The sequence below is a fragment of the Saccopteryx bilineata genome, chromosome 3, assembly GCF_036850765.1.
Source record: "Saccopteryx bilineata isolate mSacBil1 chromosome 3, mSacBil1_pri_phased_curated, whole genome shotgun sequence".
Classification (NCBI taxonomy): domain Eukaryota; kingdom Metazoa; phylum Chordata; class Mammalia; order Chiroptera; family Emballonuridae; genus Saccopteryx; species Saccopteryx bilineata.
The window spans coordinates 303129810-303147594 of record NC_089492.1 but is presented as its reverse complement, the minus strand read 5'-3'; the positions used below and the strand labels follow the sequence as shown (position 1 = coordinate 303147594).

Sequence of the window (17785 nt, the reverse complement as noted above, 5' to 3'; positions counted from 1 at the left end):
TGGCAGTTTCATGAGTTAAATTGAAGCTTCAGAAGGAGTAATAGAATCATAAGCAATAGGATTATAGGGAATAAAATTATTAGAAATAAGCCCTCCGTGGGGTGGGTTGGAGATAGTGGCTTGTTGCCCTCTTAGGTATAGCTCTCCAACAGGAGTGCCAAGTGTTGGTGCTGCCTCAATAGGGAAGGTGCTTACATATATAGTTCAAATTTAAAATTTGGTTCTTAAAAAAAATTCAGTTACTGCACTGTTAGTAATTTGGCTCTATTAACTAATAGATTTTTCAACCACTGGGTTAGGAGTAATGACTTATTGCGCCCCCCCCCCACTATTGTGTAAAAAAAGTATTTTCCATGTTAAAATGTATGTGTTGTTTCAAAAGCCTTTTGTTAATTATTTTATTTGCTGTCTTATAGCCCTGTGATGTTAGAATCTTAGTTTAAATATTAGGAATTATTAATAATGTCTTTTTTATTTAATGTTTAGTTTATTGTCATTTTGCAACAATATTGTTCAATGCTAGGTAATATAAGGAAAGGAGTCCTATTCTGGAACTCCTGCAAATCTATTTTATCATGCTTTTGTTAAAATTTCTTTTGAATACTAATGTACTGAGTTATTCAGCAGCAAAGAGACTCTGGAATTCTAAAGGAGGCACCAAAAACCTGTTTTTCTTGATTTAATCAGCTAATAATGCTGTTTTTGTCTTTTTCCAAGAGTATAGATAGAAAAGGGCTCTCAAGCCCCTCAGTGAGATCTTCTGAGCATGGCTTTTAAGGTCTATAATGACCAAGATAGAAACAGAAAAGGCAAATAGAGCTCAAAAGAGATAAGGAAAATACCAGTTCTTGGCATATACCCTCAAAGGCTCCAGTGACCAAAGGGGCTTCATAAGATTCCATCAGGGCCCTGCTTCAAAAATGGAAAGAAAGGTCATTGAGCTGAGGCCTGCTAGGCTTCTTGGCCTCACTAGGGGACACACCTTTGCTGTAGAAAAAGGGACATGAGAAGGTAAGCTGCCCCCTTGCTCTGAGGAGGGAGGGTTCAGTCTCTTCCAGGCCTTTCCTGCTTTCTGTGACCTGATCTTGCCCAACCTACTGGGACTTGCCACTAAAAGATTAAAGGTGCCCAATAACACCATTTATGAGCCTAGGGAATTTCTTCCAAGTAACAGGTAAACTGATCTCATTTCTTGTAAACACGAGGGCCATTTCTTATGCCTTGTCTAAATATTTGAGTTTTATTTATCCCTCAAAGATCTCTACTGTGGGTAATGACAGTCTGATTTTTGTTGCTTTATTTAATGTATAGTGTCTCCTTTATTCCTCTTGTCTCAATGTCTCATGCCTATTGTAGTCTGGGACCTAATTTTAATTCTAATTAAAAGCAATGATCATCCTGACCAGGTGGTGGCACAGTGGATAGAGCATCAGACTGGGATGCAGAGGACCCAGGTTCAAGACCTTGAGGTCACCAGCTTTAGCTCAGGCTCATCTGGTTTGAGCAAAAGCTCACCAGCTTGGACCCAAAGTCGCTGGCTCAAGCAAGGGATTACTCAGTCTGCTGAAGGCCTGTGGTCAAGGCAAATATGAGAAAGCAATCAATGAACAACTAAGGTGCTGCAACAAAAAACTAATGATTGATGCTTCTTATCTCTCTCTGTTCCTGTCTGTACCTATCTATCCCTCTCTCTGACTCTCTCTCTTGTCACTGTAAAAAAAAAAAAAAAAAAAAAGCAATGATCATTAAGACTTAGTCTCTAGCTACAGAGTGTGGCATATAACTACAACTTCAGTACCTTATAGACTTTTCCTGAATATATGTGACCTCTGCTCTTTAGAACATTTTGCAAACTAAAGTAAGATTGAATTAAATTTGTAAATAATATAAAGCAGCAATAGTGTCAACATAGACTTAGTGAAATTACATTAACATGTTAAGAACATTTGTGATTGTAAGAATTTTATTTTAGATCCTGTTATATTAGTTAGAACTTTAGTTTTGTTTAATAATCTAGTAGGCTTTAGTCACTTTATTGTATTGAGACGCTTGTTATAGTATTTGTTAACATTAGCTATTGAATTTTATTGTTAATTGTACATTCTTTCAGTCTGTCTCAAAGTCGGAACATACTAATTCAAATGAATAGATGTCACCCAGAACCAGTGGGGTTTTGGGACCCTTATTGCCAAAGGTTTATTTGAAACCAATTTGAAAAGATTTTAAAACAGGGAAGAAAGAAATTTACTCAGGTAAACATTTAGGAATATTTAGAAATAGACTTTATAAAATAATTGACAATTGTTAGGAAATTGCTATATATGATTCTTTCCAGGTTTAGCTTGCCCATTCTAGTACTGGATCTGCATTTGTGTCCACAGTCTCAAAGCTAGTAGGAAAGGAACCCAATACTGATTAGAAACTAATTTGAAGTTACATTGTACCCACAGGTATCCAAAGGTTCAGGGAAAATAAATTACATGAATCAAATAGTAAAAGAAACATAACCGTCCCTTCCTTAAGTACTTGCAGGATTTACAGGTTACTCAGCAAACTGTTCAAAGACTGTCCAATAGGTGCTTCCAGCATTACCAAGAGATCAAGTACATCTCCCAGGGACTGACTCTCACATGGACAGGTCCCCACACTAAGATCCTGACAACTCCCACTGCTCCTAAGGTAGAATAATGGTGTGCCCTACTCCAACCACAAACCAGAAGCTGGTTGGTCTACATATGGCAAATGTATGAAGAAACTGACTAAGGACTCTTTTTAATCAGTTTTGGGAAAGGGAAAACTAGGGTAAAAAGAAAGTGAACTTAATTGTCACTAAAGGTTAAAAGTTTTTAAATTAAGAGTTCTGACTAAAAGTAAACTGTTATAAAAGCCAATTAGTTTTATGTAAATTGAAAAAGGTTTGTACAATTTATAGAAAATCAATTAGTAATATTTGTTTCTTTAATGAACTGTATTGCTATTAATGTTGTCTGTTAAATATCTGTTACATGTTATAAGTTAATATTCCTAGACAACAGCAATATACTCTTCAGTAAATTAAGTCAAGTATTTGACTTAGGAAATAGAACCAGTGGGGATTGTTGTAAGGTACCAAAAGCTACAAAATTAATATTAATATTTTAGGAAGCTTAAAGAACATTTTATTATATTAATTTGGGCTAGGCATGCAGAGAAATTTTGTAAATGATCTTTGGACTTGTGTGATTAGCATAAAACCAAGATGGCCAATGGTATTGTGTTGTAAATGCAAAGGGGAAGGAGATTTGGATTCTCTGACCTTCCCCCACACCTATAAGTAAGTGAGTGAATAGCTAGCCAGGTGTAGAGAGAGAAAAATTAAAATAAACCTTTACTTATATTAATGGACCATTTACAGGCATTTGTCATGGAAACTACCTCTCCCCTCCTGAAAACATGTAGTTAATGTATGTATCTCTAGACAAAGAAATAGCAACTAAACACTAGAAAATATAGGAATGTCTCTTAATATGTAAAGTGACATTTTTACCATTGTGCCACCTTGTAAGTTTTAATATGTAGAAATGTCTTTTTGTGAACCCTGTAGATGAATGTTATAAACTTGCTAATGAATTGTGTCTCATCCCCCCCCTTCATCCTTTTCCCAAACCTGTGTAGGTAAAAACAAAGGTTATAAGCTTATGCCATGATGTCAGCCTTTTTCCCTGTCCATGTATAATTAAGGGTATATAACCAGCTCCTAGAATATTATAGGCACATGATTTAGGACTGCCCCGTGTAAGCTATATGCAGCCGGCATATTTAATAAATTTCCTCCTTTAATAAAACTTCAGAAAACTCATTTGGACTTGGTGGCTCTATAAAAACCCACGGAATTATGGATTGGGTACTTTACAATAGTTGAAACTGGGCCTCGGGGAAAGGTGAATAAAAGTGAGACCAGTAAAGTGAGACTCCATTTCTCTACAGCAATCAGAAAAGCACCACCAGAATTGATAATCCAAAATTTGAAATGGTAATCCTAATTACCATTTCACCAAGCTCCCAGGATAAGCCAATGAGATAAGTCTTTCATCAAAAGATGCTGAGATAATTGTATACCTAGTGGCATGGAAATAAATTAAGAACCTTAACTCTAGCCATTAACAAAAATTAAATCAGAATACATCACAGTTTTAAAGTACGAGACATAAAAGTATGAAACTCATAAAAGTATATGAGAGACAATCTTCCTGAACCCAAATTAGACGTTCTGAGAGAAGACAAAGGATGAATCATAAAAGAAAAAGATAACAAATTGGATTTAATTAAATTAAGCACAACATTTAAGAAAGCACCAGAGATTGGGAGAAAATATTTCCACATTATGTATATATCTGATAAAGGATTGCATGTAAAATATAAAATTTGTAAAACATAACAACAAAAAAAGACAACCATTTAATTACTTTATATATGAAGTCATGAAATTCTCTAAAACCTGGATTGTGGTGCCTGACCTGTGGTGGTGCATTGGATAAATCATGGACCTGGAATGCTGATGTCACTGGTTTGAACCCTGGGCTTCCTGGTCTAGGCACAAAGGGGAAGCAATTAATATGAGCTGATGCTTCCTGTTCTTTCCCCATTACCTTTCTCTCTTTTCTAATAAATCAGTAAACAAAATATTTCTGTCTTACAAAATAATAAAAATAAAATCTGGATTGTGGTGACATTACACCTAAACTTACTAAATGTCAGCCCATGCCTGGCTGGATAGCATGGTTGGTTAGATTGTAGTCTGGAAATAGAACTTGCCAGGACATACAAGAAAGGAACCAACAAATCATGGAAGAAGATAATAAGAATTTGGATAATGAGCTCTGGCGGGGTAGCTCAGATGGTTTGAGAGACATCCTGATAGATCAAGGTTGTGAGTTTGATTCCCTGATGAGAACCAACTAATGAATGCATAAATAAGACAGAAATTGATATTTCCTTTTTCTGTCTCCATTGATTCTCCAAATAAATTTAAAAAGAGTTTATAAAACAGAACTGTGAGTATAAGGGGATCATATATAAACTGAACCATAATGCATATACCCATTTTATAGATTTTAGGAAGGAAGGTAGAAACAGGGATGTGTTTTTCAAGTTTACTCCATGTTTTCAAATGAAAAAAAAATTATTTTTTTTTAGAAAGACAGAAGGAAAAAGACAAGAACATCTAGCTGCTTCTGCACGTGGCTGGACTGGGGAATCACACTGGCAACCTCCGCTCTGAGAGGAGGCTCCAACCAACCAAGATATCTAGTCACGATGTAATTTTTATTGATTTTTAAAAGACAGAGGAAGAGAGAGAAGGGGAGGCAGAAGGGGAGGATCTATTGTTACACTCAGTTGTGCATCTTCTGGGTGCTATCCCTCTCTGCCCTGACTGGGGATTAAACCTGCAACCTTTCTGTTTTAGGACAATGCTCTTAAGTGACAGAGCAAACAATTCAGGGCCAAGAAAAAATTTATTTAGAGACAAACAGAGGTAGAAGTGAGACATCAAAGGAAAGGCTTCAGGAAACAAGTTACAGAGGCAAAAGAAGGGGCCACAGACACCTGAGAGGAACAAGAAGGGGGTGGGGAAAGGCACCAGCACGCTGCTGAGGGAGCTGCCAAGTGTCCTCCACTTTAATGCACACCTTCTGTTAACGCATACCTTTTCTGTGACTCTAGTTAACTTTCTACCAGTTCACCCATAATTTTATTATTCCCATTTAGTACTAATTACATATAGCTATCCATAAACATTTTGAAATATAAAAATGTTTATAACAAGGTAAAATAAAATTAGATCATAACAGTTTTTTTTCAATTTTATTGAGATATAATTCACATAGGTTAAACCTAGTCATAATAATATTTCTCTTGGGAAAATTTTATACTTATATAAAAGTCACTAAGGAATACTAAAAAAAATTCATATATATTTCATTCAGCTTCCCATGACGTGAACATTTTATATCAGCATTGTACATTTGTCAAATTGAGAAATTAGCATTGATATAATATGCAACCAAATCACAGGTTCTACTCTGATTTCATAAGTGTTTACCATCCATTTTCTGTCGCACAATTTAAACCACAATATTATATTTAAATACCATTTTCTTGTGATTTTTCTCTATTCTGTGACCATTTCTCTGTCACATTTTTCTCAATGATGTCCTCAATTAATTTCAGGAGTACTGATGAGGTATTTTGTATATTAATCCGTCTTTAGAGTTGTACTAAATTTGCCTCATTAAAGAGTGGTCATGCATTTTAGTAGAGACACCTCAGAATTGAAGTCTATATTACACAATTAATTGGGGGTAGAAAATATCAAAAAGTCTTACAGCTTATCTCTTCATAAAGGTAATATTTACCAGGTTTTTACCCTGAAAACAGCAAGAACAATTTTGACCAAAAACAACCAGTGTACAGAGCCCACATTAAAAGATTTCAATACTTATATGTAGTATCAGAATTCATAGTACTTGTGAAAGCATAAACTTGCAGATAAATGGAACAGAACAGAGATCCCACAAAAAAAAACAAACTGCACAAATCATATAAACTCAACGGTTGGAGAAAGGAGCAAAGGCATCAATTTTCAAAGGATATGCTTTTCACACGATGCTGGTACACTTTTAAGACCATTGGTATGCATGAGTAAATAAAGAAATAAATGGAATCTAAACAGATTCATCAAAAATTTTTAATTGATAACAGACTAGTATACAGCTGACCTGTGTTGGCGCAGTGGATAAAACATCTACCTAGAATACTGAGGTCACTGATTCGAAGCCCTAGGCTTGCCTGGTCAAGGCACACATGGGGGTTGATGCTTCCTGCTCATTCTTCCTCCTCTCTCTCTCTCTCCTCTCTAAAATAAATAAATTAAATCTAAAGAGAGAAAAGACTAGTATCTTGAACAGGGGTCGGGAACCTATGGCTTGCAAGCCAGATGTGGCTCTTTTGATGGCTGCATCTGGCTTGCAGACAAATCTTTAATAAAAAATATAATAAAGTTAAAAATATAAAACATTCTCATATATTACAATCCATTAATTTCCTACCACTCATGTTTAAGGTTGTGGGTGGCTACAGCCAACCACAGATGTCCTCCGGGAAAACACCAAATTTTTATTGGATAATGCTTAACATACACGAGTCGTTGTATGGCTCTCACAACATTACATTTTAAAATATGTGGCATTCGTGGCTCTCTCAGCCAAAAAGGTACCGGAACTCTGATCTAGAACATAGAATTCCTAAGGGTCGATTATTTGGAAAACATTGGGAGAATGTGAGAGGATGGATATAAAAATGGACAAATATAAGGTGACATAAAATGATATGACTGGCCCTGGCCGGTTGGCTCAGCGGTAGAGCGTCGGCCTGGCGTGCGGAGGACCCGGGTTTGATTCCCGGCCAGGGCACACAGGAGAAGCGCCCATTTGCTTCTCCACCCCTCCGCCGCGCCTTCCTCTCTGTCTCTCTGCCCCTCCCGCAGCCAAGGCTCCATTGGAGCAAAGATGGCCCGGGCGCTGGGGATGGCTCTGTGGCCTCTGCCTCAGGCACTAGAGTGGCTCTGGTCGCAACATGGCGACACCCAGGATGGGCAGAGCGTCGCCCCATGGTGCCGGGTGGATCCCGGTCGGGCGCATGCGGGAGTCTGTCTGACTGTCTCTCCCTGTTTCCAGCTTCAGAAAAATGCAAAAAAAAAAAAAAAAAATGATATGACTGTGGGTGATGGGTATGCAACAAAATCAACAGTTTAAATACTATAGAAATATGTACCTGAAACCTATGTACTCTAATTGATCAATGTCACTGTGTTACAGTTAATTTTCTAAATATAAATTTAAATTTATTAGGAAAAAAAAAAAACGATGACAAGATCTTGAACAGACACTCTTCCTCGGATAAGGACATGGCAAACAAGCATGTGAAATGGAGATCTATATCATTTGTTATTAGAAAATTACAATAAAGTACAGTGCTGAGATTGATAAAAATATTCAGCTATTAGAATTTCTAAAACAAACAAAAAAGTCCCAAGAGAATATGAAATGCTGGTGACATTGTGGAGGAACAGGAACTCTTATTTGACAGAGAAAAGGCAAAAAGGATGAGCATGTTGGAAAGTAGGCAGACTCTTCAATGCATGAATTCACACCTGATTTCTACTTTTTAAGAAATCTGTCTAAAAAACTCTTCAAATAAAATGGTCTCACTAATGAGTAGAATTTAGGAAAATGGTTCTGGTTACTTTGTCCAACAACCTGAACAAAAATATAAAAAAAAATCACCCTGACATATAACCATATAACACTAACAAAGAAACCCTTCCTTACTTATGGACACAGCCTTTGATCATGGTGAACTACTCGGATGATGACATTGTGTCACGTGTATCTAAAAAACTGAAGTTTTTTTGAACCGTTGATTTGAGCAAAAGTGAGAAAACATGACAAGGAGCAAGACATCAAATCCTCTATGACAGTGGTCCCCAACACCCGGGCTGCAAACCGGTACCGGTCCATAGGCCACTTGGTACCAGTCCACAGAGAAAGAATAAATAACTTACATTATTTCCATTTTATTTATATTTAAGACTGAACAATGTTTTATTTTTTAAAAATGACCAGATTCCCTCTGTTACATCCGTCTAAGACTCACTCCTGACACTTGTCTCGGTCACGTGATACATTTATTCATCCCATCCTAAAGGCCGGTCCGTGAAAATATTTTCTGACATTAAACCAGTCCGTGGCCCAAAACAGGTTGGGGACCACTGCTCTCGGAGACAAATTTTGACTAGGAAACTTAAGCCACTTGGATTTGGGAGAATGAAATGTTTCCAACATCCAAACCCTGAATATCAAAACTCCTGCTAGCCTGGGGCTATGGTTCTCAAAATTCCCAGACTCCTAAGTTTCCTAACCCACACAAACTCTGCACTCCCTGGTGATCTCAAGTTCAGTCTGAAGTTCACCAGGAAATTATTTTGTGCTGACACTCCTCAGTGATTTAGATTAAATTAGATTTAAATTAAATTGCTAACCTAGACAAGCAGGTTTTATGCTGCACACATTCCACTTTTCACTCAAAGAGCCTAGAGAACTGACATAATGACTTTAGGCCTTGACCTTCAGGCATTCAGTTCTCAAACTCTTCAGAGTCAAGTTTAATCAAGGGACTCACACTAATGCCAAGTCTCTTCAGAGAATGAACTCACATAAATCCCCAAATGACAATTCACATGCATTCCTGCTTCACCAAACTCATAGGCCCTTCATTCAGGATCCACACAGAATCCGGCTCACAAGACGTCAAGCCTGTGAAGCCTCCATTGGCAGCACCTAGAGGCTGAACGCTAGTACAAACCACTTCCAATTCGGAGCTCTGTCCCAAAATTTCTTTGAGGCTGCAGTTAGGAGGAGTGTGTAGCCAGGTCTGTGGCTCACTTCTAAAATTTCAAATTCTGGCCTTGAACAAGTTCCATGACATTGTAGAATGTATTAAAGTTTCTTATGGGTGTGAACATAACAACTGCTATCACTGTCTCAGGTGAAAGCTAACAGAAATGTTCCAGGGGTTCCTCGATGACTTCCAGTATTCCCGAGAGATGGTCACAAGCACAGAGGCACTACATAAATTTCTACAGAACACAACCTGTCCAAGGCCAACTTATCAGGAGATGCATTTTATCCATCACTTTAAAATAAAAATTTGTGACAATATCCTTATCACAGAGGAACAGCAAAGGAACATTTTGTATATAGTCTGATAACCATGTGTCTCCAAAGAACCCAGAGACCTTTGGGCGGAGTATGAGGTTAAATTCAACTGAGGTCCACTTTCAAAACACCTACAGTGCAGTCCTCCTCCTTCCATCTTTACTCTCACACTACTGCCGCACTCACAATAGTCCTGGTCACCCAGCGTGTGTTTTATTGGACGTGGGGGATGCCCCACACCAGAAATTCTTCACACCGCTGGGCGCCTGAAAACTTAGCTCACTTATTACCCAGTACTGTAAAATCCCACAGACAAAGGCTCAAGGCCACACACTGCTCTAAACTCACTTCAGAAGCCAAACAAATGGAGGTTCCCTCAACCCATCTCAGCTTCACTTCATTCCCCAGAGCGGCTCACATCACAAAACAAAACAAAAAACAATCATGTTTCACTTTCCTAAAGGGTATTATAAAGGTTATGGGTGAACAGCCACATGAAGCAATACATAGCTCAAGGTCCGGGAGGGTCCCAAGCACAGACGCTTCTGTCCTCATGGAGTTAAGATGCCTCAGCCTCCCACACTTGGATGTGCTCACCCACCTAGAAACTCTCTGAAGCCCTTCCTGTAAGAATGTTTTCTGGAGGCTTCAGGTAGGCACGATTTACTTACTCTTTTTCCAGACTCTTGCCCCTCTCTGGATGTGGCGGTGGGGCTGAAATGTCAAATCAGTCACCTCAATGTAACAATAGATGCTCCTGGTTCTGGTGTCACTTAGGCATTGGTAAGGGTGTCAGGGGCTCTGTGGTAGAAACTGGGAACAGAGAGAACTCTGAATGTTTTTTGTGTATTTCACTAGGTCAACTTGATAATCTGAAAAGGATACATAGTAAAGGACTAAATTTTTCTAATATTCTGTAAATTACAAAATTTATAGATGAAAATAGAGCTGTGCTGCCAAGCATTAGGGTTAAAAAAAAAAAAGGATTTGACCATGAACAGAAAGACCATGAGTTAAGTGTGTGATTCAAAAGAATAAAAACACCAATAGAAATTTCTACTGTGGTTTTGGTTACAAGAACCTGTAGCAGAGACAAGAACTACTCTGAGAGCAGACGGAGTGCACCGAGGGCCCTAGGGACACCGCCTCACCATCCCATATTTATGTTTCACATGAACGACCTCAACTCCTACTTGTTAAGGGTACTTCCTAATACACACAAAATAGAAGCAGGGACTAAAATGAGAAACTCAGGGAACAGATGGGAATGAAGTCAGGAAGAGGAATTTTCTAATCAGACAAAAGGGCAAGAGAAGTAGCTCACTTAAGGTATTTACCCAGTCTACTAAGTAGTCCGAACTGGTAATTCTATTCCTACTGTGTGCTGTGTTCAGCACCTACTGATTTCAGCTCTTCCCAAAAGTGACATCACTGTGGCTTTTGCCACAGGGCAGTGAAATATGTTCCTATTCTATGTTCCTAATCAGTGCCTCTACAAGAACCTACATATGTACTCAAGTTTCTTTTATCTTTTTTTTTTGACAGAGAGAGATAAGGAGACAAACAGAGATAGACAGGAAGGTAGAGAGATGAGAAGCATCAATTCTTTCTGGCAAGACCTTAGTTGTGCATAATTTTTTTTCAGAGGTGCCTTGACCAGGGGCTACAGCAGTGTAAGTGACCTCTTGCTCAAACCAGCGATCTTGGGCGCAAGCCAGGGACCATAGGTTTCAGGCCAGTGACGATGGAGTCATGTCTATGTTCCCATGCTCAAGGTAGCAACCCCATGCCCTAGCTGGTGAATCCACTGTCCAGCCGGATTAGCCCACATTCAGGCCAGTGACCTCAGGCTTTTGGACCTGGGCCCTCTGCGTCCCAGTCTGATGCTCCATTCAGTGTGCCACCGCCTGGTCAGGTTGTGCTCAAATTTCTTAAAACCATTGAACAACCAAACAGCAATAAATGCTTGTTAAAATTGGACATACAAATGTATCCTAGTTAACAGTACTGGAACAACTTCACTTTCTTCATTTGATAATGATGGGTGTAATTAAGATTTTATTTAGTAGAATACCTGCCTGAAAAGCATTTGGGACATCTCTTAAAACTTTCAAATTTTGGGATTCTAAACTTAACTTGAAATTTATAATGGGCCCTGCTCAGGTAGCTTAGTAAATTAGAGTGATGCCTGGAAGGTGAAGTTTTCTCATTCTGTCCCCACTCAGGGCACACACAGGAACAGATGGATGTTTCTATTGCATGCTTTTTCTTCTAAAATAAAATAATAAATAAAAGTTTTGTGTTCTACTTGGTTTGCTAAATAGATAGTGTTGGCTTATGTTGGAAGTGCCAGGTTCAATACCTGGTCAAAACATACATGAGAGGCTGAAATGTGGTGGCGCAATGGAAAAAGCATAGGTCTTGGGATGCTATGTTCACCTGTTTGAAAACTGGGCTTGTCCAGTCAAGGAATATATGGAAGTTGATGCATCCTGTTCCTCTCTTCCCTTTAAAATAAATAAATAATAATAAAAAAAACATACATGAGAAACAACTATCTGCTTCTCTTCCCCTTCCTCTGCTCCTTCTCTCTCTTCAATGTCTTAAAAAACAAGGTTTAATTTATACATTTTTGGAAAGGAAAGAGAGAACAGGGAAGAGCAGGAAGCATCAACTCCCATATGTGCCTTGACTGGGTAAGCCCCAGTTTTTGAACCAGGGACGTCAACATTCCAGATCCACTGGGCCACCAGGTCATCCACTCTCTTCCTTTCTCACTGGCAGTGTTGTAATCGGTTCGAGCGTCAGTCTCACATGGTGAGGATAGCTTGGTTGATTGAAACAATGACCGCAGAAAGGGTTTGCTGGTTGAATCCCAGTGGGGGTGCATGTGGGAGTCTATTTCCCCTTCTCTCGCTTTAAAAAGTAAAAATAAATAACAAATTAAAAGTTACTTAGAAGTACTTCTAAAAGGTTTTATTGATTTTAGAAAGAAACACAGAATATGGTGTAGGAGGAAGGATTAAAAAGCATCAACTCACCCTGCCCATTTAGCTTAGTTGTAGAGCGTCAGCCCGGCGACTGGAAATCCCTGTTCAATTCCCGGTCAGGGAACACTGCAGAAGCGCAAATCTGCTTCTTCACCCTTTCCCCTCTACTTTCCATCTCTCTCTTCCCCACTCTCAGCCAAGGCACCTTTGAAGCAACATTGGCCCAAGTGCTAAGGATGGCTCCATGGCCTTGCCTCAGGTGCTACAATGGCATCAGTTAAAATGGAGAATCTCCCTAGATGGGCAGAGGATCACCACCCTAGGTGGGCATACTGGGGGGATTCCAGTCGGGTGAATGTGAAAGTCTGTCTTTCTGCCTCCCTGCTTCCCACTTCACAAAAATAAAAAACAAAGAAACAAAATAAAGCATCAAGTCATATTTGCTGCTTCTTGTATGTGCCTTAACAAGGTAATCTGGGGATTCAAACAGACAACCTCAGCATTCCAGGTCCATCCTTGACCCAGTGAGCTAGAAGTCAGGCTAAAATTATTGATTTTATACAACACTCAATGCCACTTATAAAGGTCAACATATCAAAATATGTTATTACTGAAATGAACATATTAACTCTGAAGTACTTCAAGAATTCTAAAATAACACAAACTTTAAGAAAAAGCAAAACATATTGAAACAGGCACAGAACACTGTTGTACACATTAAGTTTAACTCACGTTGAGAGCAACTTCATTATCTTATAATTTCAATTACAAAGCAAACAGAAACAAGGTGGATTCTGGAGCATTTGGGATCGTGCTTCGCAGCATATATAATCACTTTGCCTCAAATAAACACATAAAGGTTTTTTGAAAATAAATATGGCTGAAGGTGTTCTGTCCCAAAGTGCTTGGAAGGTGTACTGTCTGTTTAGGTTTGTGGCAGAATGTTTTTCATTCAAGAATTCTTTTCTACTCCAAGTTATCTGAGGTTTTGCTAAAACCACCAAATTCGGTCTTTATTTCTGCATGGATTTCATGTTGTGATGAGGAACATGAGGTAGTGCTAAACCTCACCATATTCAGTCCCACATGAAAGTATTTCAATAGTGTAAACTGACATTTCTTGAGGCCTTACTTTCTGACCCTTCATTTCCACAATTACAAACGTCCACTCATGATTTCTGATGATCTCATATGACAGTCTACGTTCATCTGCACGGTTTCCTAGTCTGTCACATTCATAGGATTTCTCTCAGTATACACATTTTACAGATACAATTTCCTAAAATATTATCAAGCCTGATTGCATGAGAATGTTTAGTAAATTGTTTTGATATATGATCTAAATGATCAGGACAGAACCATGTTTGTTGCTCTAAGTTATTCCTTTTTTTATTCTTTTTGTATTGTTATTCTTCATTGCATAGAATTATATGGAGGACATACAACTGGCAACAGGCATCTACAAAGCAATGTCCTGTGAATTCTTAAGTGTAACAAAAATAAATAAGTGAAAACAGCTTTCCCACAATTGCTGCACCCACAGAGCCTCTCTTTTATGTTTCTCGATGAACACTAAGTCTTGACTTTGCACTGGTAGTTTCCCACATTCATGACATTTGTAGGATTACTCTCCTGTGTGAATTCTCCAATAGATAATGAGACAACTTTTACTCCATGAGAATTTAATTTCCATATTCAGTATATGCAAATGAAGTCTTTTCTGGCAAATCACTGATGTTTCATGAGCCATATGGTTGGTTTTTTGAAATAGAAACACAGACATACATCTAGACAGACTAAAAGGGAGAGAAATGAGAAGCATCAATTCATTGTTCTGACACGTTTATAAACTGCTTTCTTATACATAACTTAACTAGAGGGTTCCAGCTGAGCTAGGGGCCCCTTTTTCATGGCAGCAAACTTGGGTTTAAACCAGTGACCATGAGGTCATATTCATGACCTGATGCTGAAGCCGGCCTTGGACTTCAAGCCAGTGACCACAAGGTTAAGTGTATAATCCCACACTCAAGCCAGTAAACTTCTGCTTAAGCGGGTGTGCCTACAATCAAGCTAGTGACCTAGGAATTTCAAACCTAAATCCTCAGCATCCCAGGTGAAACTCTATTCAAAGCACCTCCACCTAAACAGGCCATGATGCATATCTTCTTAAAGCCTTCACCAAAATATCTGACTTGTGTTGGTGCACCAGGCATCCCCAAACTATGGCCCGCAGGCTGCACGTGGCCCCAAGGCCATTTATCTGCCCCCGCAGCACTCCCAGAAGAGGCACCTCTTTCATTGGTGGTCAGTAAGAGGAGCACTGTATGTGGCAGCCATCTCACGGTCTGAGGACAGTGTACTGGCCCCCTGTGTAAAAAGTTTGGGGACCCCTGTAAGCTATAAACCTGGAATGTTGAGGTCCCTCACTTGAAATCCTGGGCCTGCCCAATCAAGGCACATATGGGAAGCAACTTGTGGAAGTTGATGCCTCTAGCTCTGCTCCTGCACCAATCTTTTATTTAAATTTAAAAAATTCTTTTAAAAAGGGAGTTTTACAATAATCACTGCATTTGCATATTTTCTATGAGGTTTCATATATACATTGATATTACTTTTCATGGGGCAGACTTTCCCACATTCATTGCATATTCATGGTTTCACTAAGCATGCTTATGTACAGTTAGATCACTCTTCCTCTGAAAAACATTCCCACATACTAAACATAAAGAGGATTTCTCTTCTATATGAGTCCTTTGATGTACAGTCAGTTGATGCTTCAATGCAAAGCCTTTCCCACATTCACTGCATACATACATAAGGCTTTTCTCCAGTATGAATGCTTTGATGTGCAATCAGTGGCCGCTTCCTTGAAAAGCCTTTTCCACACTCACTGCATACATACGGCTTCTCTCCTGTATGAATCATTTGATGTTTAATCAGATTACTCTTCTCTGAAAAGCCTTTCCCACATTCACTGCATACATATGGCTTCTCTCCTGTGTGAGTCCTTTGATGTCTAATCAGGTGAGTTTTCACTGAAAAGCCTTTCCTACATTCACTGCATACATACGGCTTCTCTCCTGTATGAATCATTTGATGTCTAATCAGACTACTCTTCTCTGAAAAGGCTTTCCCACATTCACTGCATATATACGGCTTCTCTCCCGTATGAGTCCTTTGATGTTGAATCAGTGGGCTCTTTACTATAAAGCCTTTCCCACACTCACTGCATACATACGGCTTCTCTCCCGTATGAGTCCTTTGATGTACAATCAGTAGGCGCTTCTCTATAAAGCCTTTTCCACACTCACTGCATACATATGGATTCTCTCCCGTATGATTTCTTTGATGTACAATCAATGGGCGCTTCTCTATAAAGCCTTTCCCACACTCACTGCATATATACGGCTTCTCTCCTGTATGAGTCCTTTGATGTATAATCAGTTGAGTTTTCACTGAAAAGCCTTTCCCACACTCACTGCATACATATGGCTTCTCTCCCGTATGAGTTCTTTGATGTATAATCAGTTGAGTTTTCACTGAAAAGCCTTTCCTGCATTCGCTGCATACATAAGGCTTCTCTCCCGTATGAGTCCTTTGATGTATAATCAGTGGAGTTTTCATTGAAAAGCCTTTGCCACATTCACTGCATACATATGGCTTCGCTCCTGTATGAATCACTTGATGTCTAATCAGACTACTCTTCCCTGAAAAGCCTTTCCCACATTCACTGCATACATAAGGCTTCTCTCCTGTATGAGTCCTTTGATGTATAATGAGATTCTTCTTTCCTGGAAAGCCTTTCCCACACTCCCTGCATACATATGGCTTCTCTCCTGTATGAGTTCGCTGATGATTGCTAAGCTGATACCTATAAATGTAACATTTCCCACATTCACTACACGTGTATGGTTTCTTTTCCAAATGAGTTTTCTGATGTATATTCAACTGTGATTTATCGAAGGTTTTATTATATATATTGTATTCACTCTGATTCAGTCCTGTATGAATTTTTTCACTGCATTTTCTGGAGGCTTTCTGATATAGACTGCATCCATAAGGTTTCTCTCCACTATGAATTCTGTGATGATCAATAAGCTGAGCCATCTTGACAAAAGTTATCCCACATTTAGTGCATGTGAGGGCTTCCTCTCCATTGTCAGTTCTCTGTCGCTGAGTGACCTGCGACTTATTTTCAATGGATTTGGTACTGGAATGCAACCTAATTTCAGTGTAGAATTGTTCATGGATATGACGTGTAATGGATGTTCCATCTCCATTCAAGGGAACAGAGTTCTTTAAATTAAAACTTGTGGTTTGGTTTTCAAAACTTAATTTTGATTTTAAAGGTTTTCCACATATCTCCAACATATCGCAGTGTTGCCTCAATAGGGACTGGCTTTCCTTTTGATTAACAATATTTGCAAACATATCATGTTCATAGCATTCTTCTCCACTCTTCTCAGTGGCTGGACTTTGGAAGGGACTTTGCAAAGGCACATTAACTTTCTTCATTTCTAGGAAAGAGGAGAACAGTAGATCATCCTATAATCTTTCATAATCTTAGTTTGAAATTAAAATTTGTTATAACTTTCTATAAAGTTACTCTTTAGTGATACCCCACAGGTTGTAAAAAAAAGAAATATACTTAGAGTCATCCAGATTCTAGACACAGAGCCTGTAAACCTCTTGAAGTTTTCTACATAATAAAAGCATATTTTGTTTAAAAACGTTCTTTCATTCTTATTGTTTTCCATTATTTCTTTTAAGGTGAGAGACATAGGGAAATGATGAGGCATATTTTGGCATGTGCTCTGACTTGGATCCACCTGGCAACTCCATGTGAATCCAATGCTAAAGTAATGAGCTATTCATAGTACCTGAGGGAAGTGTACACTGACAGACCAGGGCATCCTGAACTCCTGGTGCCATGGTGGAACAAAGCCAGCCACTGCCTGTGAAAGGGAAAGAGAGAGGAGAGAATGCCTAGAGGATGGGGAAGAAAAGCAGATGGTTACTTCTGTGGGAGACGGGCTGTGG

General features: G+C 38.9%; 1 protein-coding gene across 1 annotated transcript in view; it reads right to left on the bottom strand.

Annotated features, from left to right (window-relative positions):
- Positions 1–14156: 14156 nt before the first annotated feature.
- LOC136331998 (zinc finger protein 432-like) overlaps positions 14157–17785 on the bottom strand; it is a 102310-nt gene continuing 98681 nt past the window's right edge. The window contains 2 exon segments of the mRNA XM_066271218.1: positions 14157–15561; positions 15563–17262. Coding sequence (XP_066127315.1) covers positions 15406–15561; positions 15563–17262 — 1856 coding nt within the window. The 3' untranslated portion in view covers positions 14157–15405.